General features: G+C 38.2%; 1 protein-coding gene across 1 annotated transcript in view; it reads left to right on the top strand.

Annotated features, from left to right (window-relative positions):
* Nucleotides 1-26,353, top strand: part of RNF217 (ring finger protein 217) — a 129,878-nt gene that overhangs the window by 550 nt on the left and 102,975 nt on the right. Inside the window, exon 2 of the mRNA XM_049654296.1 lies at nt 64-874. Within this exon, the coding sequence (XP_049510253.1) occupies nt 64-874 (811 nt within the window). The remainder of the gene's footprint in view (nt 1-63; nt 875-26,353) is intronic.

Raw genomic sequence — 26,353 nt, forward strand, 5'->3', positions numbered from 1 at the left:
CACGCAGCCCGAGTCGCTTCCGCAGCCACCGCCGCTCGGCTCGGCGGCGGCGCGGGCCCCCGGCGGCGGCGCCACGGGCCACCCCGAGCCCCCGAGGCCGCGGGGGGACAGCGCCGGGGCGCCGGGGCCGCGCGCCGCCTCCGCCGAGCCGAGCGGCGGTGGCTGCGGAAGCGACTCGGGCTGCGTGGACACCAGCGCCCCGGAGCCCGCGGGGAGCCGGGGGGGCCCGGACGGGAGGAAGAGCCGAGCGCCGGGGCAGCCCGCGGGACTGGCACTTACCGGGCCCCTCAACCCCCAGACTTTGCAGCAGCAGCTGGAAGAGGAGGAGGAAGCAGGGGGCCGAGACGAGGGAGGGCATGAACAGCAGGACGTGCCCCTGGGCGAAGAGCCGGAGCCCAGGACCCGCGTCGGGGCGGCGGACGAACTGGTCTTGGACGTGCTGGGTCAGCGGCGCCCAATCCCCGCCAAGAGACAAGTCTTCTGCTCCGTGTTCTGCGTGGAGAACGACCTGCCCGAGGCCCCCACCGCGGAGCAGCCCTCGCCACCCGCATCTTCACCTCGGGCTCCGCCGGTGACGAACGTTCCCAGCACCCCCACCTCCTTCCCCAGCCCCCGGCTGTCCCTCCCGACGGACCCCTTGTCCCCCGACGGCGGCAGCATCGAGCTGGAGTTCTACCTGGCGCCCGAGCCATTCTCCGTGCCCAGCCTGTTGGGAGCTCCACCCTACTCTGACCTGGGTGGGGTAGGGGATCCCTATGTGCCCCTCATGGTGCTGATGTGCCGGGTGTGCCTGGAAGACAAGCCCATCAAGCCCTTGCCCTGCTGCAAGAAGGCCGTGTGCGAGGAGTGCCTCAAAGTCTACCTGAGCTCCCAGGTAACTCTACCCCGACTCTGTCCCCTCTTGTGTTCAGGCCCCTGGCGACGCGGTCCTCCACCAGCTCGCCAACTCCGGGTTCACAGGAAGAGGTGATGAGACAATTCTACCAACGACCTCTGTCAGTTTCTCACATCTCAGTTGTTGTCGGTGTAATTATTATTTAAGTGTGTTTGACCTCACGGCTAACTTGACTGGAATTTAACTCTGAAGGAGCTTCAGGCTTTAAGTTGGCAACCGTGGAGGGAACAGGCTACAGTGAATTGTCCTCTGCTTATTTCTTTTACTAAATTGCAAGCCAGAGCTCGCTCAAAAAGGAGGACAATGAAAGTGCCTCGTAGGCCTAGTATCCCTGAAACGAACAAATAGTGGGCACAAAACACTGTAAGTATGTATTAAGTTGGTGAAGAGAAGGGTTGGAATTGTTGGAATTAGTATTTCAGGTCCATGATGCCTGAATTTTAAATTGTGCTCCATTTATGTATTCCAGAAAAGTTTTATTTATTTTTTCATTCATTTGTTCATTCATTCATTCATTTATTCATTCCTTGGCCCATGCCTACTTAGCACTTTTCTTATTCCACAGTAAAGTTGAAGTACTTTTCCTCACTGAAGTTTTATGCCAGCACAGTACTTTATTTCTTTAAGAGGGAACAAAACAGACCAAAACAAAGGAAAGCGAGGCTAAGAGGCTTAACAAAACAAGCAGTGGTGAAACTTTCTTCCTCGGCTCCTTATTTGAAAGCTTGTTTTTTTTCTTGGAAAGCTTAAGCGTGCACTAGACCAGCTTCCCTTCACTGATGGTGAATGAGTTCTTCCAGTAGTTTTCAAGCTGTTATGTTTCTGCCAGTGTTTTGCACAATCTGGAATGCCCTTTGATCCCATGTCTGATTGTCCTAGGCCTATTCATCTTTCAAAACCCTTGGCTGTTCAGGTGCCAACTCTTTTTGGGAAGCCTTTCCTCACCTTCCGGGCCGCTGCTTATATACTTTCAAAATACTTCTGTGTGCCTTGCAGGCACTGAAGTTCCTTATGTGTCTGTTTGTTTTGCCAGACTGTATGGGCAATGTCTTGTAGTCCTTGTGTTTGATAGTTTTATGCTGAGTCCCTTTCCAGTAATAGTGTTTAATAACGTTGGCTGAAGTGAACTGAACAGGATTCCACACAGTGTGGTTCCTGTGTGTTTTGTGGCTAATCCATGCTGGTGTCTAGACTGAAAGTGTGTACTGTGCCCAACCGAAAAATGCAAAGGGAAACTTAAACAGAATGGAATGTTACACAAACAGTAAGTTAGCCAAGATGGTTGAGATTATCCAAACGCCTGCAAGAGACTGATGTCTCTTTTATGCTGTATCCACAAACAGATACTTAAAACAGGAGGAATGTCTGCTCTCATGTGGTAGTTTCTATGACATCATCGGCAAATAGATATTGGTGCCATCCATGTGCAGATCCCTGTGGTGGGATTCAGACATTCCCCAAATATGGGCCCTGCTCCAAGGGAGTCACTGTGAGAGCAGATGTGTATGCAAGAGCAATACACGGTAGCATATAATGAGATGTAAACAGAGTAACAATACCAGGTATACTTAAAGGCTGGATACAGATGCTGTGGGTTTAGAAGTTCAAGGAGGGTAGCTGGTGTGGGTTGAGGTATTCTGCATTAGTTTGATTTTCTTAAGGTGGGCCCTTTTCCCAAAGCATGCATACACACACACACACACACACACACACACACACACACACATAAATCTCCATAAGTTTGTTGTGGGCAGTCAGTATTTTGATCTGTAATGGAGAAGAGAAGGAATGGGGAGTGGAAGGGTGGCAGGGTGAGTGCAGTGTCATTATAATACACAAACACTAGAAACTTCTCTCAAGTGACATAGCATCTGAAACTTGTTTGCAGTAATTATGGGTGTTATGTATGTCCCTGATTTTCTTCCAAAGTATTGGACAGACCTTTCAGTAAAGAAAGCCTACTTTATTAAAATATTAAACAGGAAAAATGAGTCCCGCAGGCCAGGCAAGCTTCTACCCCAGGGCTTTTGCATTTGTTGTTCCTTTTGCCTGGAATAGCCCCCTAGATACCATTCCCTTTGCTTGCCTACTCCTCTCACTCCTCTCTTTCAGATCTGTATGCAAATGCCATCCAAATGGCCTTCACTGACCACTCTTTTTCAAGTTTAGCCTCACCCCACTCTCTTATACTTATGTAATTTGTTTCCACGAAGACAGGAATTGTGACATGATGTGTTCACTGCTGTGTCTTTAGCACCTAGAATGCTGTTGGACATATGGTAGAGGCTCAGCTAATAGTTACCAAATTTTTGAAGAGCTGAGTGACCAAGAGAGGATGAGATTACCCCCAGCAACCATTGCCAGAAAGTGGTATTCTACTTGCGTGCTAAATTCTACCGTGAGCTTCAAGTTAAAGGCAAAAGACAAAGTCTTAAAGCAGACAAAAATAACAGGTTTACTAAGTTTGCTATGAAAGTTAGAATTAAAGATTTTTTAGATGAACTTTTAGCTTCTATGAAAATGGAATTTTTTCCCAATTGGATAAAAATACATACAGGCTTGTGGTTGTAATATTTCTGGTCTGTGTTAATTCTAAGGTCACTTCTATTCAAAGGGTCTATGTTTCCATGTCACTTAACCTCTCTATGCCTTAATTTCCTCATCAATGAAATAGAATTGCAGACCGTGACCTGTAATGACATGCCAGTTCTGAAGCAAAACCAAATCAAACTGCAGAGTTATTTTGTTGCCTTACTGAGCTAGATCAAAAGGGCACACTGAGTGCTTTCTTTCTCATTTTATAAGCTTGCATGGGTTTGACAGACTAAAATCTGTTAAACCGAATTTGCAGGGCTCTTAAGACCTTTTAAAATAAAATGATGCATTTGAAATAAAAAGTTATTAGTGATATTTTTCACTTGTTTTTGAGTTTGTGTCAAATAGTGCATTATTTGACATCACTTAAGAAAATAAAGGTGATTTTCTATTAAGCATTTTATACACACATTAAAAATACATACTAAATGTGAGTTGGAATATTGCCTGGTTAAATTAATGTTCTTCTAAAAAGGGAGGCTGAGTTCTTTGAAAGAAGGTATGAACTTGGAAGGTGGGAACAAGGATTTTTAGATGGTAAGTCTTATTTCCATTAATGCCCTGGACTGCATGTGTAATGAAGGCGGATGAGTAGTTGTGGTCATTATTTCAGTACAGAGAAAGCAGATTGGGCCATGACTTAAATACCTGCATACTGTGCTTTCTAAATAATAGTTTTATTTCTTGAAACATAATATTCTTCTCCAGTCATCACCATGACTGGGGCTGCGGGGAGCCCCTCTTAGTGGAATGACTTTACAGTTCAGTGTGTACCACCCAATTTTCAATTGCCATGGTGAAGGGTTGAACTGATAAATTATAATCTTTGCCACTGCATAGGTGTTGGCTTAAGGGCTGTAGAACACATGACAGATACAGTGGAAGTTACACTAGTGTATGTTGCCTGGGTCTGTAAGTCGTTGATACATACATTTTAGAAGCATTTCCCAGTGACCTATGTATGCATGTCTGACCATGGCTAAAGCACACAGTCCGGGGATGTCTGCAGGTCACTGAGCCATTGTAAATGTTAACCTCCTCAGCTGGTTTGGCCTCTACCACATCTTCCTAGGAGGCAAGATTGTTGCCTTCTTTTGTTTCAGAGAACGATATTGCACTTATTTCAGAAATCCTCCGTTGATATCTTTCCTTCATGGTTTTGGTTTCAGACAGTAAAATTTATTATAATATGAAGTGTTACTATTTAGCACTTTAGATAAAGAGAACATTGGGTATGCTAAGGACTGTCTAAAGGTAACAGCTGTTGTGGCTTTCATCACTCTGCTTCAAAGAGCTCCCAACTGGCAGGTGCATGTGAGTTGGAATGTACACACCTGTCAGATGAGTATTAATAGAGACAAGCAACATATTTCTTCTACAGATTGTGAACAAAGCAGCTGTTAGATGGTGATGTCTTAAAATGACAGTCTACTATAGTCACCCTAGAATCGGTGACCTAAGGGTGACATCTTATGTATCCTATTATTAAACTCTGAGTCACGCAGACTTGTATGGGTACAAGTGTAACCTACTTTTTTCCCTTTAAATCTTAAACCAACCTGTGTATTTTTAGAAGCTAATGTGTTCAATGTGGAGTTTGAACACAGCCATCTTCGCACAGGTGAATTTTTGGATCCTGTCATGCCAGGTGTGATTTTGATAGTCCTGAAAATGTGAAGAATAATGAGACTGGGATACATTTCATTTCTCTGCAGGTTTGAAAAGTGAGAGTGAAGGAATATGTAAACTTATTATTTTGTGCCCAGAATTTGCATGTGTGCGCTCACACGTGTATTTGAAGGGTGCGATAACATTTGCTTTCACACCTTACTGACTCATGCCCTTATTTCTCTCTTCTGCCTCTTTAATAATATGTCTCTAATAATTTCTTCATATCTCCTTCATAATCTCTTTTTTCTTTTACCTTTCAAAATCTGATTTTAACGGACATTTGATTTCTGTGGACGAAATACCCTGTTGAGGGCTGAGGTCTGAACCAGCAGAACCTTGTCCGTGTGTTGCCTGGGTGTTTCCCTTCCGTCTCTTCCAGCTGTCTAGAGATGAGGCTACGAAGAAAAACCCGGCATTGTGCTCCACTGCCTAAGAGATCTCAAATAACATGACAAGTAGTACTATTTATCCAAGGCGTCAATTGTAACCTTTAGAGTGGTGATTTTCTTTCCTTCTAGAGCAGAGCTCAGCTTTTATACTGGAAGGCTCTTCCTTACTCCCCTTTTTTTTTAATGTTCATTTATTCTTGAGGGAGAGAGAGAGAGAGAGAGAGAGTGCAAGCAGGGGAGGGCAGAGAGAGGGGGGAGCCACAGAATCCAAAGCAGGCTCCAGGCTCTGAGCTATCAGCACAGACCCCAATGTGGGACTTGAACCCTGAGATCATGACCTGAGCCGAAGTCGGATGCTTAACTGACTGAGCCACCCAGACGCCCCTGGCTCTTCCTTATTCCTGATGTGAGAGAGAGAGAAAGAAGAGCCTTAGAACTTAAACTCCCAGCCTTTTGTTAAGAGATTGTAATGGGCACTGTAGACAGACACCTGAGTGGTAGTTTCTTATAATTAATGTATTCATTTATTACTGAATCATTTACGCATTTAACAAACATCTATTTGGGTACCTGTAGGCCAAGTACCATGAGATACTCTATAAATGTATTAAATTCCCTCAAGGAGCCATCTCAGAGCCTTGTGTGCAGTATTTTTTCTCAGCTTTATCTGGGGATATAAATAAGCTTTTAAGTTGCCAGTCAACTGTGGATCTCTTTCTCTTCTTACTTTTTGGGAGGATTTTGTTTTATTTTCATTTTTATTTTATCTTATTATTATTTTTATTTTAGAGAGAGAGCATGAGTGGGGGTGGGGGCAAAGGGAGAGAGGGAGAATCCCAAGCAGGCTCCATGCTCAGCACAGAGCCTGACACAGGGCTTGATCCCACAGCCCTGCAATCATGACCTGAGCTGAAGTCGAGTCCATACTCCACTGACTGAGCCATCCGGGTGCCCTTGGAAGGATTTTATTAAACCACTTCTGGAGCACCAGCTTACCATTTAGTAAACACGTTACAATTCCACCTGTCGTGTTTAATCCAGAGTAGTAAATCCATCCATTATGTATTTCTTAACACACATATTTCTCAGAGCTCTAATTGTTGGAAATAGAATATTATTAAATATCTTACTCCTTTCAAAATATTTATTACCTTTACTTAAAAGAAAACATGCTTTTGCTAAGTTTGTTTTGGATTATTCTTTACGATATGGCAAATATTTAAAGTTATAAAATTTCAAAAATTTGTTTATTTTGTTCATATTCACTTTGTCAGAAGAGTTTCATATGATCAACTAAATGAACCTTCCCAAATCAAATTGTGTCTTAAAATAAGAAATTCAGTGCCTATAGAAAAATAATTTCTGAAGTACGCCATGCTCTTTCAACTTTCTCAGTATTATTTGTCCCATCAATTTTGAGGTAATTACACTTGTATGGTTAAGTTTCCACAAATAATAAGAGCAACCATTTATTGAACATCTATATTTTAAGCACTTCTTACATATTTTATTATTGAATTTTAATTCATTTATATATTAAATACCTATTACATGCCAGTCACTATTGTAGGTGTTGGGGATTCAGAGAACTAAAGTAGATAAAATCCCTCCTTCATGGAGTTTATATCCTAAGCCAGAGGGGATAGACTATAAGATAAATAATTAGTATCATTTAGTATATTAGGGGATAATAAAGGCTATGAAGAAAGAGACAAGAGAAGGGTGATAATAGTGAGGAAGAGGTCGTTCGTATATTTACAATCGAGGGGGGTAGTTGTCAGGGAGGGTTTTTCAAGGTGATCATTGAGTAGAGATCTTCACGACAGCAATAAGGGAATAAACCATGAGGATATTTAAGGAAATAATAAGTATAAAGTTCCAGAGACCAGTACTTGCTTGGGGTGTTCCAGGACGGTGAAGGGATCCATGTGGCTGAAGCATAAGGAGTGAGATGGGGAGCGATAAGAAGAAAACAGCGGGAATGAGAAAGCTGGTCGGAGAGGGCTTTAGGACCATAGAGAATTTGCATTTCCTCTGAGTGAGATAGGAGGCTGTAAGAAGATTTTGAGATAACCAGATATAACTTAACTTTAAAAGAGATTTACTGTGGCTCTTTGTGGAGAATGTTATACTATAGGAATCAAGAATGCAAATTAAAAGATCAGAAGACTATGGCAGTAGTCCAGAGGAGAGATGGTGTAGTGCAGACTAGGGTCGTAAAGGTGAATGTGAGTTGAGCTGGTTGAATTTTGAATATATCGTGAAAATGGAGCTGACAGAATTTGCTGATGATGGGGTGTGGGATGAGAGAAAAAGAACCAAAGATGACATAGGTTTTGAGCCCAAGCAATGAGAAGAATGGGGTTGCCATTTAATAAGATGAGGAATAGTGCAGGAGGACTAGGTGTAGGGAGAATCAGGAGTTCGTGCTAAGTTTGAAAAGCTGTTTAGACATTCATGAAAGGGTGTTGAGTAGGCAGCTGGTGTCTGGCATTCAGAAGAGAGATATGAACAAAAGATGTACATTTGAACATTCTGGACATGTAGATGGTATTTAAAGCCATGAGACTAGATGGGGCCATCTGGGGAGTGATAGTAGATAGAGAAGGACAGTGTCTAGGTACACCAAAGTTTACTAATATGGGACCTGGGACATGTGAAGGAACCAGGAAGGATCTAAAATGGTGTGGGCCAGTTACGCAAGAAGAAAACCAAGGTGGAATGGTTACTCAGAAGCAAACCAAGATGGTATTTTATTTTATTTTATTTTTTAATGTTTATTTTTGAGAGAGAGAGAGAGAGACAGAGCGTGATGGGGAGGAGCAGAGAGAGGGAGACACAGAATCCGAAGCAGGCTCCAGGCTCTGAGCTGTCAGCACAGAGCCCCACTCGGGGCTTGAATTCATGAACTGTGAGATCGTGACCTGAGCTGAAGTCAGACGCTTAACCGACTGAGCCACCCAGGCGCCTAGTGTTTTAAAAAGGAAGGAATAATCATCTTTGTCTAATGCTTCTGATAGTTTCAGCAGGATGAGGGTTGAAATTGACCATCAATTTCCTAACAAGGAGGTCTTTTGCAACCATGAATAGTACTGTTTTCATTGGCACTGGTGAGATTGGCTCTCTGATCAGAGTGGGTTTGAGAAAATAGGAACAGCTCCATTTCTGTGCTTCAGGTAGCAGAATGTTGTATGATGAAACTGAAGGTTAGAGAGATAAAATAACTCACTTTAAATCACATAGCTGAGAAATGGCACAAGTGGGATTTAAATTCATGTCCATTTGGCTCTAAAATCCATAGCCTTTTTACATTGGTTACATTTATTATTTTATTTGTAAACTAAATATATTTGTTTTATTTTTCCTTTAAATTTATATCTGGATTATACAAAATCACAAGCCTTCTAGTTCAAGAAGAAGGAACTCAATTTCATGTTCTGAGGAAGTGGAGGACACTTGCCCAGGTGCAGAGATAGTTTCCTGCCAAACCTAGGCTCATCTCCACGTAAGAAAATCAAGAGAAATTGAGTTCAGAAAAGCTATAATTCAAGTTGCTGTCCAGTTTTAATGGCAACATACTTGCCTTTTTCCTTCCTAACTCTCTGGCCATTCATTTTGTTCACCATTTGTGCTTTCTCTTGTGTTACCATCTCTTAATGTTGGTGTCTGCCTGATCCATATCTAACCCCTCTGTTCTCACTGTATGGTATTAGTATTATGTATTAATGGGACCAGCTCATCTACTCCTATGGTTTCAAGTAACACCGATGTGCTCTGGAACTTCCAAATCTCTTTCTCTAGCCGGGATCACTCTTCTCACTTTCAGTACCATATAGCCATCTTTTTCCTGTACCTTTCCACTTGTATGTCCCACCCACCCACAGCCACTTTAAACTTCTCACAACTAAATCTCCCTTTCCTCATCATCCTTTCCACACTGCTGAAGTCTTGCTCCTTCTTTGGGGTTCCCCATTTCCATTAGTTGTACCCAGGTCAGAAACTAGGGAGTCATCATTGAGTGCTTGCTCTCCCTCACCTCTCTCACCTAATTAATCACCAAGTCCTCTCAATTCTACCTCCTAAATATATTGTTATCCTTTTCCCTACTGTTCTCTATTTCTCCTGACATTTCTCTGCTGACGGCTCTACTTTCTGTCCTGGATTCTAACAACAGCTTCCTACTTGGTCCCAGTGCTCCAATCTTGACTGTTTCCAATCTGTTCTCCACACTATAGCCAGAGGGTTTTTTATAAGATGCTCAACTGGCCTTGGTACTCCCCTTCTTAGCCTTTCAGTGTCTGCCTCTTGCTTTTAGAATAGAATCTAAACAAAGTTTACATGGGATCTAACTCCTATTAACCCCTCCCCCTTAAGCCTACACCCATATTAAGCTTCTTTTTGTTCCTTGAACACTCTGTGACTCTCAGTTATGAGCCTTTACTTTTAGTAACCTGAGGTTCTGTCTTAGGGGGATCCACTTTTTTCCTTATTCCCCCAATTCTGTTGGCCTTTCACACTTATTCTTCTAGTCTCAACTTAGACATGTCTTCCATTGGGAATTTTTCTGGGCTCTCTATACCTGGATTACTTACGGTAAGATTGTTACTTCATGGTATTTAAATTGCCCATTTCCTGGGGCACCTGGGTAGTTCAGTCAGTTAAGCGTTCAACTCTTGACTTTGGCTCAGGTCATGATCTCATGGTGAGTTTAAGCCCAGCATTGGGCTCTATGCTAACAGAGCCTGCTTGCGATTCTCCCTCCCTCCCTGTCTCTCTTTTTGTCCCTCTCTCTCTTTTTGTCTCTCTCTCTCTCTCTCTCTCAAAATAAATAAATAAACTTAAAGAAAAACTAGTCCTCATCTTTAGATGGATTTAAAATTTAAAAACCTTTAAAAAATTGCTCATTTCCTGCTCTTTGCTTCCTTTAGACTGTAAAGCTTGATGCATGTAGAGACCATCTTTTTTTGCTGATTAATTTCTTAGCTCTTGGCATGTGGGAAGCATGAAATGAATATTTGTGGAGTGGACTTATTTATTTACTCCATAAATAATACGCTAGAGGCTGGTGTTGTCAATACATGAAGTATTGCAGTAGATAGCAAAAATGATATTTTAAAATGAAAATCTCAACATTTCATTATCTTGCTTAAAAACCTTTAAGACCTTCCCATTACTCTCCATAAAGATCCCAGTTCGTGACACCTCTGCTAAGGCTCTGTTCTGCTCATCAGTGCCTTCTCCCTTCCAGCTCTCCTCTCTCCTTCCCTTGTGAGTAAATTTCTCCTCATCCTCAGAGCTTAGCCTTCATCAAGTCTCCAGACTGAATCAGTGCTTTTCGAGTCCTTTTCCCTCTGCCACCATTCTGTTTTTATCCCCCTTTGGAATTATATGTGGAAGCGATGATGTGAAGTTTGATTAATTTACTGCCCCCACTATTCTTTAAGCTGCTTTTACAACTAGCACTTAGCACGGAGCCCAGAATAGAGTAGGTGCTCAATAAATATTTGTTAAAAGTTTGAGTGAGTGGTTGAAAGTAACTTATAATACGTTTAGGTTGGCAGAAAAATAAGGTAAATATTTGAACCTGAATTTTTGATATCTTATTCCATGGTATATTTAAATTTTGAGTGCAGTGGAATGCTGTGGCCTGACTCTTTATCCTGACATCCCATCTATCACAAAGGTCCTTCTTCAATTATAAAAACCTATTCCGGTTACTATGTCTCCTGCTTAACAAATTCCTCCTGAACCTAGGGGCTTCAGACAACAGTTTTGTTTTATGACATATGGGTCAGAAATTTGGGAAGGGCTCCGCTGGTCAGTTCACATTTGGGGTTTCTCATGTGGTTCACATGAGTTGTACTTTCAGTTCACTCACGTGGCTAGCAGCTGACCCTGGCCATTGTCAGGGAGCCCAGCCGGGACTGGATGCCAGGAGTGCCTCCACGTGGCTTTGTCAGCCTGGTAGTCTCAGGGCAGCAGGCTTCTCACGTGGAGCCTGGCATCCCCTGAAGCCAGCCTCAAGTGAGCCAGGTGGAGGCTACGTGATCTTTTCTGCACTAACTCTGTAAGTCACTCCGTGTCACTTGGCAAGGCAGTCACAAGCCTGCCCAGCTTCAAGAGGAAAGGACATAGACCCCCCATTTTTCTTGTGCAAGTGTCAAAGAATTTGGGGCCACGTTTGTGAACCACCACACTGCTTCAGACCAAAATAAAAGATGTTGTTAATTTAGGTAGTAAATCTTTTAAACCTGAATTTTAATATTTTTAACTTCATGTCTTATCAATCGTTTCATTAAATATTTCCAACCCCTATCATTATACTGATTAATACATTTTGGTATTATGTTTTCATGTTTTATTCTGTTTTATTCTTGACTAATTTAATAATAAAGCTTTACTTAGTTTTAAGCAAAACTTACATAGAAGCCATTCTCTTTTAAAATTAAAGATTTTAGATAATCCCATTGTAATGGAAATATCTTAGTATCAGGATCAGCTTATAGTTATTCTGATTATTAACCCCAGTTAAAATTATTCTATATAATGTAATTTCCTTTCCATTATAAAAATTTTAGCTTCAGTAATGGTTAAATTATTTAAAAAGTTAAGTATCTTTATGTGTAAAAATAGTTAATATAACATTTTTTATAGATCAGTCATGTCCTATACAGAAATAATATTATTTCTAATAATACTTTAGGATTAACTATCCTAGTTAATCTTTGCTAAATTGGCCCACCGTTGGATATTTATTGTTTATGGTATTCTAGTTTGGGTGATTTTATTATTTGATTAATGTCGTCTAAATTTCCAGTAACATATATATTTTTCTCAGAAACCTCTTCCAGATTAAGGATCTGTGTACCCTGAAACAGAAGGGGCCTTATAGTTTTTATGATGTGCTTTTTTTTTTTTTTTTTCCCCTCTCCTCCCTCTGGCTCAGGTAACTAAATTCTGGGCTTATTCATTCATGTGAATGACTAATCCCTTTTTAAATCTTCCTAAGCTATTTTCCTCAGTCATATTCTCTACTGTAAGATTCAGAGGCTAATTATAGGCTACCTAGCAAATTACTTCCCTTTTTGTGGTGTTGATTCTTGCCTTATTTCCTCACATGATTATTGGCCATGCTCAGTGCTCCTGAAGCTCATTAGCTCTGAGTTGTATATGGCAAGTTAAATCACCACAGCCCCTTCCTCTGGTTACCCAACAATTTAAAACAGCAGGTAAAATAAAACAATTGCTCATAATATTTCACCAGCATTTTTTTTCCCTTTGACAATACCATTTTTTTCTGATGTTCCAAGTTTGGTTCATTAGTTTATGTCTTAAGTAGAGCTTTAGGATCAAATCAGAAGTGATTTCGATAAAGCCTGCTCTTGGTGCACTCCTTTTTTGTAAACATCTTGCCTTAGTGACGAAAGTGAATTTCTTCACATAGTTCTGTAGACAGTAGGTTTTGTTTTGTTTTGTTTTTAATTCTCTTGCCAAAGATGCCCATGGTGGGAAATGACAGGTGAAATCCCAAGAGTTCTCATTTAATCCTACTTTTAACTTCAGTGTTTTCTTTTCTTATGTTATCATTTTTCCTCCTCATGGTTGTGAAAATGCACTTTGAAAAGAATAGGCTTCTAAAAATAAAAAAAAAAATTCTGTGTCAAATATGTTAGTGCCTTATGTTAAAACTGCACATGCACGTGTGTGTGTGTGTGTGTGTGTGTGTGTGAGAGTGTGTGAAGGTCTCAAGATTGTTTATTGATGCATCATAAAAGGATTGTTTACTGATTTTGATTTGCAAAAATCTAAGTATAGTCATTGACAAGTAAATTAATGTATTTCAAGTGTAGTTTGAATCAACCAAAATAGATATCCCTTGGGTTTACCTTTTTTGTTGTTAATTTTTAATGTCATTTTGTGAGTCATTGAGGCTTCATTCTTAAGATGAAGGGAGAGCTTAGAAGGAATGTTTGGGAAAAAACACTTGAAAAAATAGTAATTTTTCCCAATATATATTTTTTAAGATTTCAGGATTTTTGAAAAATACTGTTCTGGTATGTTTTTTTCTTTCTATCTTTTTTTTTTTAATTTTTAAAAATGTTTTTATTTATTTGAGAGAGAGACAGAGACAGAGAGACAGCATGAGTGGGGGAAGGCAGAGAGAGAGAGAGAGAGAGAGAGAGACAGAGTCTGAAGCAGGCTCCAGGCTCTGAAAGGTCAGCACAGAGCCTGAAGCCGGGCTCAAACCAGTGAGCTGTGAACCGTGAGATCATAACCTGAGCTGAAGTCTGATGCTTAACCTACTGAGCCACCCAGGTGCCCCACTCCGGTATGTTTTTCCTTTGAACAGTATAGCTACAAACTTTAAAAACTTGGAAAAAGGGGTGCCTCAGTGGCTCAGTCGGTTGAGCATTGGACTTTGGCTCAGGTCGTGATCTCATGGTTCATGGGTTCGATCCCTACCTCGGACTTTGCGATGAGAGCAGGGAGCCTTCTTGAGATTCTCTGTCTCCCTGCCTCTCTCTCTGCCCCTGCACCCGCTCCCAAAAATGAATAAACATTAAATTTTTTTTAAAATAAGTAATAAAAACTTGGAAACAGTTTTGCTTTTCCATTTTGCTTAAAAATCATCCAAATGAATTTTTAAGAGTTTTTAACCCATTTGTTAAAAAATTTATCATTTTCTGATTAGTTGCAGGAATAGTTAATTGCCATTAGGGATGATGGAAATCTATTAGGTGAATTTCAGCACCATCCTTTGTATAATTGGTAGATGAGATTCAAAAATAAGTATAATGATTTAGTTAAGTACATGCAACTATGCACTTTTTTCCTCTCTGTGTCTATGTGAGGTGCTTTTTCATTTATGATACTCATTAAAACAATGTATCAGAATAAATTGAACATAGACCTTAGAACACCACCAGTATTACCAAATGCTGAATGAAGATCTTTGAAAATAAGGAACAGTTCTAACATATTGCTTTCGTGATTATTAATATTTTTATTAGTTATAAGAGATGTTTTGTATCATTTAATAAAATAAAATTAAGATGCTAAAAAACTCATTAGAACTTTCAGATTATTTTTTTTAAATATCCTTTTGGCTTGTTATAATCTAGATGAATTGGATAGCACCCTGTTGGTTTGCTGAGGGTGCTAATGAGGCCGAAACCAAGCAGTCAGAACCCTCACAGGCTGGTTAATGACATGCTGATCTGCCATAAACCACCTTTAACTCTGCACAGTCATGTCACAAAGTGTCTGCTTCTGAACATTAGACTGTAGCTGAGACAAGACGGAAGAATTACTGTTAATCTCATCACCACTTCTGGAAAAATAATTGAATCACATGTTCCAATAGATAATCAGTGAGTTACAGAGATGTTTCCATAGAGAAGTCTTTTCCACTGGTCAAGAGTGTATTTCACTGCAGTCGGGCTATAAAGATCTGTTCTCTAGCATTCAGTGGGTTTAAAAGAATCAAAGGGGAGGGGGAGCTAGAGTACTTTTACTGTATTAAAAATATTTACAGAGCACGGAATTATTTGCTTAGCACTATGCTAATCACTATGAGAAGTAACAATGTATCACTGTAGAGTAGTCTGTGATCTATCCTTGTGTCAAGTTTAGAAATTCAGTAGGTGAAAAATAAGCTCTCAGGAAAAGATTAGGGAATGTTTGTGATTAAATTATGTGATGCTGATTGTTGACTTCAGTGGTTCTATGAAGAGAAGCTGTGTTTATGGGAATAGAAAAAGTTTAAACTTGGCTATTGTTTAAAGAATAGTTTTTGATGGGTGCATTGGGAGAGGAGAAGGAGGGTAGAGGTAGAGCATCTCTCCAAGTAAGGTGGAGTCAGCAAGCACACATATACACTCAGAAACACACTTGTAGAAATAGGGTGTGCAGGCCGTCATGACTAGACAGAGAAGCTCAGATGGATTGTATGGCAAATAAGGTGGAGAGGTGAGATCTGAGTCATGAGAATAAAGACCTCAGCACAGACTTGAGCACCGTAGGCAGAGTCCTGGTGTCCTCATGCTAAGGCATACTGTGTTTCAAGAATAGGGAGCCAAGAGAAGCCAGGTTGGAGGTGGCTCACAGAGGTAGATGCAGGCTAGATCATGTAGCTTTGTGTTGCCTTGCTTTGGAATTGATATATCATTCCAACTGTGATGGGAACTCATTGGACCATTTGGTAGAACTGTGGAGTGACAATGCTTTAAAAACATTCTGGCTTCTATGTGGAGAATGAATTGTGTTTGAAGGTGTGGGATGGCCAAGAAGAGCAGTGGGAGGTGGATTGGGAGGCAGTTGCAATAGTGCAGAGCAAAGACACCAGTGGTTTGGACAAATGTGCAAACACTGGAGATGGTTGTCTCCTGTCCTATCACTTTTCGGAGTTTGCCTTTACAGGGTTTGAGAATGCATTGCTTTGGCACAACAAGATGTCATGCCAGTCCTTGTAGCCTTTCTGTTCAGAAGCCCTGAGTTGTACAACTCCATGCAGCAGCTACAGTCTTCATCTTTCAAGCAGTATAGGATTAACTTCTGTTCAACTTGATTCCTTCTCCAATTTACCTGTCTGGGGTGCATTTTTTTCATTTAGTTGGTTGCTTTTAATTGTTTGTTCCAAAGACACCATGTAAACAGTCACTGATCAAAAAATACAAAAGTGGAGTGCATGGGTGGCTCAGTCAGTTAAGTGTCCAACTCTTGATCTCAGCTCAGGTCTTGATCTCATGAGTTCAGGCTTCATGTTGGGCTCCACAAGGGGCGTGGATATATGTATCTTTTTAATAGGTGTCCAAAGTTGTTATTTTACTGAATGTTAGAATCAACTTATCAAGGAAATTGATTTATCCCCTGCTGATTTTTTGCACTGTTGTTAATCTTTCATTAGTTTATGCTCAACAGTTTGTTTTCATCATTATTGAAGACAATTAGGAACTCATACCCCACCTTCCCACAGATTACAGAGGTCTTACTGGTCAACCTTCAGTGGTAAGAGGAAGTTAAGAGAATTCTTCCATAATTCCACTTAGTTCTTGTCTGTACTTTTCAAAATTGTTTTGAGTGACTGTCATGTGCTTCTTCAGTCAATTCCCATCTTATTACGCATCCTCATTTCTTCTAATTCTTGTTTTTGTAACAGTGTTCTCTTTTGGTGTCAGTTGCACTTCCTCTACCTTTAATGGGAAAGGCCCTGGGGTCAGGGCTTAACCATGCAGTGGTGGTTTTATTTTGATTGTGGCTGTCCTTTCCTTTGTGTTTAGCAAGAGTACACTGAGAAAGCAACTACTTAAACAAAGATTTGCTCTGTTGATTTTATGCTGAGTAACTGACTTTCCCCTCTGGCTCATACTTTTCATTTGTTTATTTCAGAGCATCCTGAAGTGTTTCCTCTAATGACACTCTATTATTGATCATAAAACCAGGAGTATTTCAGTTGAAGTAATAAAATGTCGATGTGATTTTATTTTAAAATCTATGAGAAAACCTCAAGTATTTATCTTTAAAAAAGATTTGATTTGTTTCATATACAGGTTGCCTAAGGTAGTTTAGAAGACTATAAACTCTATACATTTTTTTAAAAAAGAGCAGATGAGTTAGAAGTTGTTTCTTCTTCTTTTCTCCTTTTCCTTATCCTTTTTTTAATGAGAGAAAGAGAAAGTGTAAGCCAGGAGAGGGGCAGAGGGATAGAGAGAAGAGACAGAGAGGGAGAATCTTAAACAGGTTCCATGCTCAGTGCAGAGCCCAAGGCACCAACTGAGCCTCCCAAGAGCCCCTAAACGCTATACATTTGTATCATGATGAGTTTGTCAGTTGTTTTTCTGTATAACTCTTACCACTAGAAAAAGTAATTTACGAAACAGTAGTCTTTACTAAATTTAAAATATTTTCAAATTAGGGTGAATGGTCATACTGAGTGGTGTCTAGGAGTGCTTTAATGTTTATAAAACAATTTGAGAAAAAGTAATTTAAAAACTGGACTTTATATTTCATGTTTAGAATATTCAGTAAGTTTATAATGCCTTATTTCAATTCTTTACAAAGAATTTAACTATTCCCTCCACCCTGTATTAATCTGCCTTTCAAGAGTCCACTCATTTCAAACTAAATAGTGTTTTTCTTCTGTAAGTATGAATGAGATTTAATTTTTGGATTTCAACACTAACTTTTTTCTCAGAAGTACTTATTTTATTGAAGGATAGAAGCTAGTTCATAAGGTAATACACATTTTTTCAATGTTTACTCTATACATACTTTAATATTTTCTGTAGCAAAAATGTGGTTGATACCTATTTTATGGAAAAATCCCATAGTCTAAATTCCACCCTCAACCACCCCAAAAAAGTACTCCTGCATTGTATTTTGTATAAATAGTGCATTTATGTAATAGTTTATAGCCATTGCCAGGGCACCTGGCTGGCTCAGTTAGAGGAGTGTGTGACTCTTGATCTTGGGCTTGTGAGTCTGAGCCCCATGTTGTGCGCAGAGATCACTTAAAAAAAATCTTTAATAAAAATAATTTATAACCATTGTCATCTTGTAGACAGTTTACCATTAATAATATATTTACGTATGATGCTATAGTAGATCCTGAAAACAAACAATTGTTTTACTTATGTACCTACACCCAAAAGCCTTATAAATATTTCCATATGATATGCAAACGCTTGTTTCCCAAGTTACCTTGACTACATCAGTAATCTATTTATACAGAAAAAAATGTCATGAATTGATGATATTATGGTATGTGGAAGTAATTTACTCAGATTCTAATGAGAAGAATGGAAATGGGTTTGTATTACTCAGATGTTATTTTTGAATAAGACTGAAGAACTGTGAAGGGAAGCCATTCATCTTTCCTTGGCTAGCAGGTGCTGTCAGTGAGAACAGGGAAGAAATGATGGAACTATTTAGTGGAAGTTCCACTTTTTAGCGTACTTCGTTTTCAAGGGGAAAAAATGCTTTCAATATATTTCCTGTTCACCACTTCCTCGATCCTCCCACATAGGAGTTCTTTACTTGGTAGTCTTACCACTTCATAGATTGTCTTCAGAATGGATGTAAATGCCCTAAAATCTTATGCAAAATCCTTTCTCTTGCGAGGAGCTTCGTAACATTTATTGAGTTTTCATTCCACTGCCCAAAAAAGGTTAAGAGCCAGTAACTTTGGAAAGTTTTTATGTCTTGGGAGCTAGAAACAGGCCAGTTCTGGTGATTATTTGCTTTTCATGATAAACAAGGTATTGGGCTAGAGCTCTGAATAGTTTATTTAGTATAGAGAAAAAGGCACAAAACTTAGAAGATTGAGGTAGCAGATGAAATATGGCCAGTATGAATGTAAATCTGGAGCCTGAATAGTGGTTTAGTGGACTTACATCCTACCTTCTCAGTGCTGGAAAGGACCTTGGATATCATCAAATTCAAGACAGACATCAGTGTATCAAATGTGATTCTTTCCAATCACATGTTTATGTGAACAGAGATGACTGGTAAAAAATAGCAATACTGGTCATTCTAGTCCGTTGTTCATGATCACCCTCAATTTGTAAGGGGGGAGGTGCATAATAGTGATCTTCCATCCCTAGTAAAATTAATTAATTAATTTCCTACAGTGCTTTGTGGACCTGTTTCAAATGTAGTGCTTACTTATTGGACCAGTAGAAAGAGTCTTGGAGTTATAAGATTTGAGTTTCAGTTTTTGTCATGTATAACCATATAACCTTTGGAAAAGACATTTAATGGGTTGGTGTATATGAACCCTTGTACACTGCACAATGTGTTAATATTATGAAGCTAGTGTCAGTTTCATAAAGACAGACTTGCAGACTACAAAGCAAGAGAAAGGATATTGTAGTTCCATTTTTCTCATTCATACTAGTTTTTAAATCCTAAAAAAAAAAATGTTAAATAAAATTTGCCAAATGCATTTTTAGAAGCCACTTTCTGGGGCACCTGGGTGGCTCAGTCAGTTAAACCTCCGACTTCAGATCAGGTCATGATCTTGCGGTTCGTGAGTTCGAGCCCTGTGTCAGGCTCTGTGCTGACAGCTCAGAGCCTGGAGCCTGCTTTGGATTCTGTATCTCCCTCTCTCTCTGCCCTTCTCCTGCTTGCACTCTGTTTCTCTCTCTCTCTCAAAAATAAATAAACATTTAAAACAATTTTTAAAAGCCACTCTTACATCACAATCAAGGAGAATTTATCTTAGGAATGCTGACATGCTTTATTTAATGTCAACAAATCTATTTCATATTATTTATCATATTAATAGATTGAAGGAGAGAAACCATATAATGATTTTAATAGGTGAAGAAATAGCATTCATTCAAATAAAAAAATAACATGTTTCTTACGCTTTTAAGGGTATATCAAAAACTTATACTAAATATCAAACTCAGTGGTGAAACCTTAGAAGCATTTCCACTAAATTAGAAAAAGGCAATGATTCTCACTACCACTGTTACTGTTTAGCTTTATTGTGGTTACCCTAGCCAATGCAATATGAGAAAGATAGACGTACAGTTTGGAAAAAAAGAGAATAAATAGTTTTTATTTTAGAGGTAAGATTACCTAAGTAGAATATTCAAGAGAATCCAGAGATAAACTATTAGAACCAGAAAGAGAATTTTATAGATTCACTAGCTATAGGAACAGCTCACAGAAATCTTGGTATACTATTCATCAGCCAGAACCAATGAGAAACAGAATTACATTCAAACAGATTCCTAGAAGTAAATCTAAAGACATACATGATCTTTCCACAGAAAATATTAATCATTGAAGGAAATAAAAGAAGATCTAAATTAATGGAGAGATTATGTCCGATTGAGTGGGAAGATGAAATGTCATGAAGATGTCAATTTTCCTGATTAACCTACACATTTAATGTATATCAACAGATTTCTGTGTTGAAAATAAAGGTCTGGGATTAGCAAAGAGATTTTGAATAAGTAGGAAGGGAAAATTTGTCCTCTTGAATAATTAAGACATTTTAAAAATAATTGATACTGTAGTATTTTTATAGATATACACAAAAAAATCAGTGGAATAGAAAAAAGACCTAAGAATGAGACCCAGTTGTTAATGGGGACTTGGGACATAATAGAGATTGCCACATAAATCAATGAGGATAGAGTGGACATTTCAATAAGTGTGCAAGGATGATTGGCTTTCCATGTAAAAGTTAAATAAGATTATTTCAATATAGGGAGAAATGAAGCCCAGATATATTAAAGGACTCTGTATAAATCAAAATTTAAATCTATTAGTAGGATAGATTTTCAGATGTCTTTGTAACCTTGGTGTATAAGATTTCTTAGGCAGCGCCAAGAAATACAACTCGAAAGGAAAATGGCAGATTTCGTCTTGGTGAAAAATCTCTGAAGGGAGAAAATAATACTTTCAAATAAGGTATAGGACAATTCACATCTTTGGAAAATAGTTTTAGAATATATATGTTATAAAGGATTATTATCCCTCACATATAAAAACTTCTTCAAATCAATGAGGAAAAGATAAACCATTCAATGGAAAAATGGAAAGTTTAATAAATGGCCAATAGCATATACAAAAAAGTTCATACTCATTATTAGGACATATTATGATTCATGCAAGTGAGGGAAACACGAGTTAACAACAAAATGAAATAATATTTCACACTTAAGAGTGGCAAGATTAAAAAGTCTGATGTGGGGCACATCTGGGTGGCTCAGTTGGTTAAGCTTACCACTTTCAGTTTCGGCTAGGGTCATGACCTCACGGTTCATGAGTTCAGGCCCTGCATCAAGCTCTGTGTGCACAGTGTCTAGCTTGCTTGGGATTCTCTCTCTCTCAGTCTCTCTCTCTCTCACTTTCTCTCTTCTCTCTCTCTCTTTCTCTCTCTCTCTGTGCCTCCTCTGTTGCTCTCTGTCTCTTTCAAAATAAATAAATAAACTTAAATTTTTTTTTTAAAACGTCTGATGCAAACCAAGTACTGTTTAGAATATGGAGAAAAGGGGATGTTCAGGCACTGCTGGTTCCTAGAAAAATTTCTGCACATGTGTGAGAGAGATGTAGAAGGCTATGTACTGCAACATTATATGTAATAGGGAAAATTGGAAATGAATTTCCATCATTAGGAAAATGGATGAGTGAACCTTGATATATTTGTAAAGTAAAAGATTCAACTGGACTTCAAATTAATTAACTAAATCTATCTATATCTATATCTGTATATAAACAGAAGTGTGTATATATTATACATACATACATATTTATACATATATATACATATACATATATGTAATTATATACATATATACATGTACACGTGTATATATATGTATATATGTGTGTGTGTGTATGTATATATATATATATATATATATATATATATATATATAGAAAGTATACTGTTAAGTAAAAAATAGCTTTCAGAATTTAAACAGTTTCAAGGCAGTGCAATTTTAAAACATACAGTTTTCAAAGATATGTTGTTAGCATAGCATAAGAAATAAAAGCATAAACCAGATTTATAACAGTGTCTAAGTCTAGGGAAGAAGAGAGAGACAATAAGGAATTATATTTTTATCTGTAATGTTTTTTATATGAAAAATAGGAAGCTGAATGATAAAATGTTAACATTTGCTAATCATGAGTGTTGTGAGCATGTATATGTTACATTAATCTAACTTTTTAGTATGTATTTGATTTTTAGAAAATATTTTTATTTTTTTAACTTCATTTTAAACACACTTATAGTGCCCTTATGGGGCCCACTTATGGTGCCCTTATAGAATCGGGGATAATGAAGGCTACATTCTTCACATCCGTTGTGACAGATAATCTAGATTTATTTTGTAAGTAAACTAGCATTTTTTTACTAGATATCACACTTCTACAAAGAGCAGTGTAGCATACTACAGTAGAGATGGTTGGCTTAAATTCACCCTCTTAGATCTGTGGCCCTACCACAGTAAACCTCTGTATTAGCCAAAGCTCTAGGGATCTCTCTGGTGGAAGGTATGGATGATAGACCATAATTATTAATCATGTTTTGTTTTTGAGAGAGAGAGACTGCATGCAAGTGAGCTGGGGGAAGAGCAGAGGAGAGGGGAGAGAGAATCCTAAGCTGGCTCTGCATTGATGCAGGGCTTGATTCCATGAACTGATGATCAAGACCTGAGATCCCAAGATCCCAAGATCCCAAGAACTGAGATCATGACTTGAGCTGAAATCAAGAGCCAGACGCTTAACTGACTGAGCCACCCAGGTGCCTCCATCATGTTCTTAATGAAGACCGTATCTATAGCTCTTCTCTGCCTTTCTTTCATTTTCTTGAAAAATAAACTCTAGATGGGTTACTAAGTTAGAAATGATCATCTCTACTAAAGGAGAAAGTTCAAACTGTATCTTTCGATGTCCCATCCAGGTGCAACTATACCAAGTTGGTATTCTTGACCTTTATTTCTATTTACAAAACCAAAGATCAGTATTTCTATAAATGTTTTCCCTTCTTCTATGACCTTGTTTTTGATTATTGCCATGTTGGCATTTTTTTTTCACAATGATAAAGATGCCATTTTGTGGTCAGAGGAAGAGGAGGACAACCATCAGGCAAAGCTTCCTTTGATGTTATTTTCAAAAACGGATCTCAAGTATCTTCTGGATTTTTACAAAGATATTATATGCATGGCTTCCGTCATTGATGCCTCTCCCCCTGTTGTCCTCAGCCTTTACTTTAATGTATTTTGGTTATTGCATATCTTTGTCATAATTGGGCCTAATCATTTCATTTAGATTTTTTTTAAAATCTGAATTAAACCGATTTCTCCATTTGTGAAAGAGTTTCTTTGTCTTGCTTACTGAAAACAATTTTCCAACATCAGTTCCTTTTGTCTTCTATATGATGGGTTGGCAAACATTTTCAGTAAAGGGCCAAATAGTAAATATTTTAGGTTTTGCAGGCCAAGAAGCAAAATAAAGCAAATTATGTAAGAACTTAGAAAAAAATAAAAAGCAAATTTGCACATATTTTTATTGAATAAAATGAAACTATAATAATAGATTTTTTATATTTGCATTATAGATCTATGAAGAATAATAAAATTCTTTTGGGATAAGATTTTGTTTAATTGGGGTTCATAATATTTCCTGTCATCAATATTAATTGCAAATATTCATCTGTTATAGCTGATCTGTATTGAGATTTTACATATTTCGTCTTTAAAATGTCTTTTCACATGGATAAGTATTGCCAAACACTGATATCATCCCTCTAGCATGTATGCATATTCATGATTTGGAAGTCCCTTATAGGATTCTATTAGATTTTTCTCTTGATATTTGTCTTTTAGAATGTCATATTACAAATTAATTACTTCCAGCTTAAGGGTAAGGGGAAGCTCTTCATTTGCATAGTTCCATGCATTTTTAAAAACATCCTCATTGAAATGTATGTCATATGTCATGCAGCACACCTACTTAATGTGTATAATTAAATGCTATTTAGTATCAGGGTTGTGAGACCATTACCACTATCTAATCTTAGGGTATTTTAGTTCTTTCTTAGAAACCCCATACTCATTAGCAGTCACTCTCTGCCCCCTCCTCTCCATGCCCCCTGTCCTAAGAAACTACTAATCTACGTCCTATTTGTATAGATTGCTTATTTACTATAAATAGAATCATACAATATGTGGTCTTTTGTGATTGACTTAAGTGGATTTTGAAATATGGAAATTCCATTGCACTGCATCAAGGTGCAAAAATGGTGTTGGAGTTGTAGTTTGGGTTCAGAAAATATATCTGCCGTAAATTTGTGTGGGAACGGATATCTTCTTGTTTTAATTTTCCACAGTATGAGAAGTTTATAAAGCCATTTGACATTTCTTGTGACTCAAATGTCTGTTGTCAAAATGATTTTGTTGCAGTATAACTTCGGCATATAAGTGCTGTAGTTCCTGTGATTTTAGGTTGAATTTATTAATAAATATAAAGTTTTCAGCAAAAGCTAATTTCTAAAGATTGTTAAAGATGTTTCTTTTCATTCAGAAAAATTTCAACCTGACCATGAGCTTGAAAAATTGCAGTTAAAACCTTACCATTAGTAACCCATCAAACTTCTTCTGTGTAGTAAGGCAAGTCAGTATATTCAGCTTCCATTACTGACAGTCACAGAGCCAATCATGATTAAGTCCAAGAAAGTGGATGAATTTCACAGGTGACACAACTGGTTCAATAACATGGTGGATTTGAATATTCTGCTGATAAATAATACAGTGAGTAATCACACCCTTTAAACATTTTAAATCTTCACTAACTTTGTAAGTCTGTCAAACTAATAAGCCTTTTTGTATTCTACACTTACTTTATCACCATCCATTTTAACACATCTTAGCATATCCCACTTCAGGTTGTACTGACTTTGTGTTTCCTGAACATGAAAAAAAAAAAAAATCCTTGCCTGTAGTTAAATCATGCAGACTATTCATAAAATCTAATTTTCCTATCACTTCAAACTCAGCATTGAGTCTTCAAGTGACAACAATTAAGCAGTGTAGGTACATCTTTGGACACATAAAAAAACAAAGAAAATGACTTGAAATCATTTGCTTAGGTTTTAAATTGACTACTGATTTTGCTTCTGATTTCTTCAACCTTTGTGAGCAGTGTTCTCACCAAAAGGCTAATGGTCCTAAACAAGGTGGTTTTCTCTAGAAACATAACTTTGGCAGCTGCAATATAACATAATTTAATTAATTGGTAAGCAGCTTTCTTTGCTTGTCTAACAAATATGCCATTTGAAAACTTAACTTTGGCTACAGCCATTTTAGTTTTTACATTTTGTGAAGAAATTCTGCTGTGATGGGGCAATTCTGTTTTACATTTTCTAAATTTTCGAATCGTTTTCCTCCAAGTTGGGAATATTTTTATGAGTGCTTAGGCTGGTGATGTTGCCATATATATCATATTCTTTTAGAATAGCTGTGGTGTTAGTGCATAACAAAGTGCTTTGTCACCTAATTCAGTAACAAAGTAATCCACACTCATTGTGCTTTCCAAGTATGACATTTGAAGTCCGTTTTATCTTCCTTTGACATACATTGGTAATAAAAAATAAAATGTCACATTACAGCAAATACCTATGGCACTTAAAATGCTGTCAAGTGATAACTCTGCCACTGTGATTCATAGTGCACTGAGCAGCAGTTGGAATCAATTAAAACGTTACATATGATCACTTGTCACAACTCAATTCTGCCATGTCAAGCAAAGGCAGCCATAGACAATGAATAAATGATGAGTATGGCTGTGTTCCAATAAATCTTTATTTGTGGACATGGAAATTTGAATTTGATATAAATTTTCCTGTGTTGTGTTATATTATTCTTCTTTTGATACTTTTGATATTCTTTTGATACTTTTTCAATCATTTAGAAATGTAGAAATCACTCTTAGCTCATGAGCTGTATAAAACAGTTACCAGCCCAGATTTGGGGTCAAATAGTTTGCTGAACTCTGTCTTATGTCATTGATTTTTCCCTTTATTGGATCTTTCTAATCAGCCTACAAACTAGCTGTTATTGCTGTTTTCTTTTTATTTATTTATTATTTTCTTAAGGATTTTATTTTTAAGTAATCTCTACACACATTATGGAGCGGGGACTTGCAACCCCAAGATCAAGAGTCGCATGCTCTACCAGCTGAGCCAGCCAGGAGCCCCGTTGCTGTTTTCTTTTTTTAAAAAGGAGGGCAACAAAATAAAGACAAATGAAAACCCTCGTATGGCCCCATTTTCCCTTGCAGCTAG

This window comes from Panthera uncia (genome assembly GCF_023721935.1).
Source record: "Panthera uncia isolate 11264 chromosome B2 unlocalized genomic scaffold, Puncia_PCG_1.0 HiC_scaffold_24, whole genome shotgun sequence".
NCBI classification, from domain to species: Eukaryota; Metazoa; Chordata; class Mammalia; order Carnivora; family Felidae; genus Panthera; species Panthera uncia.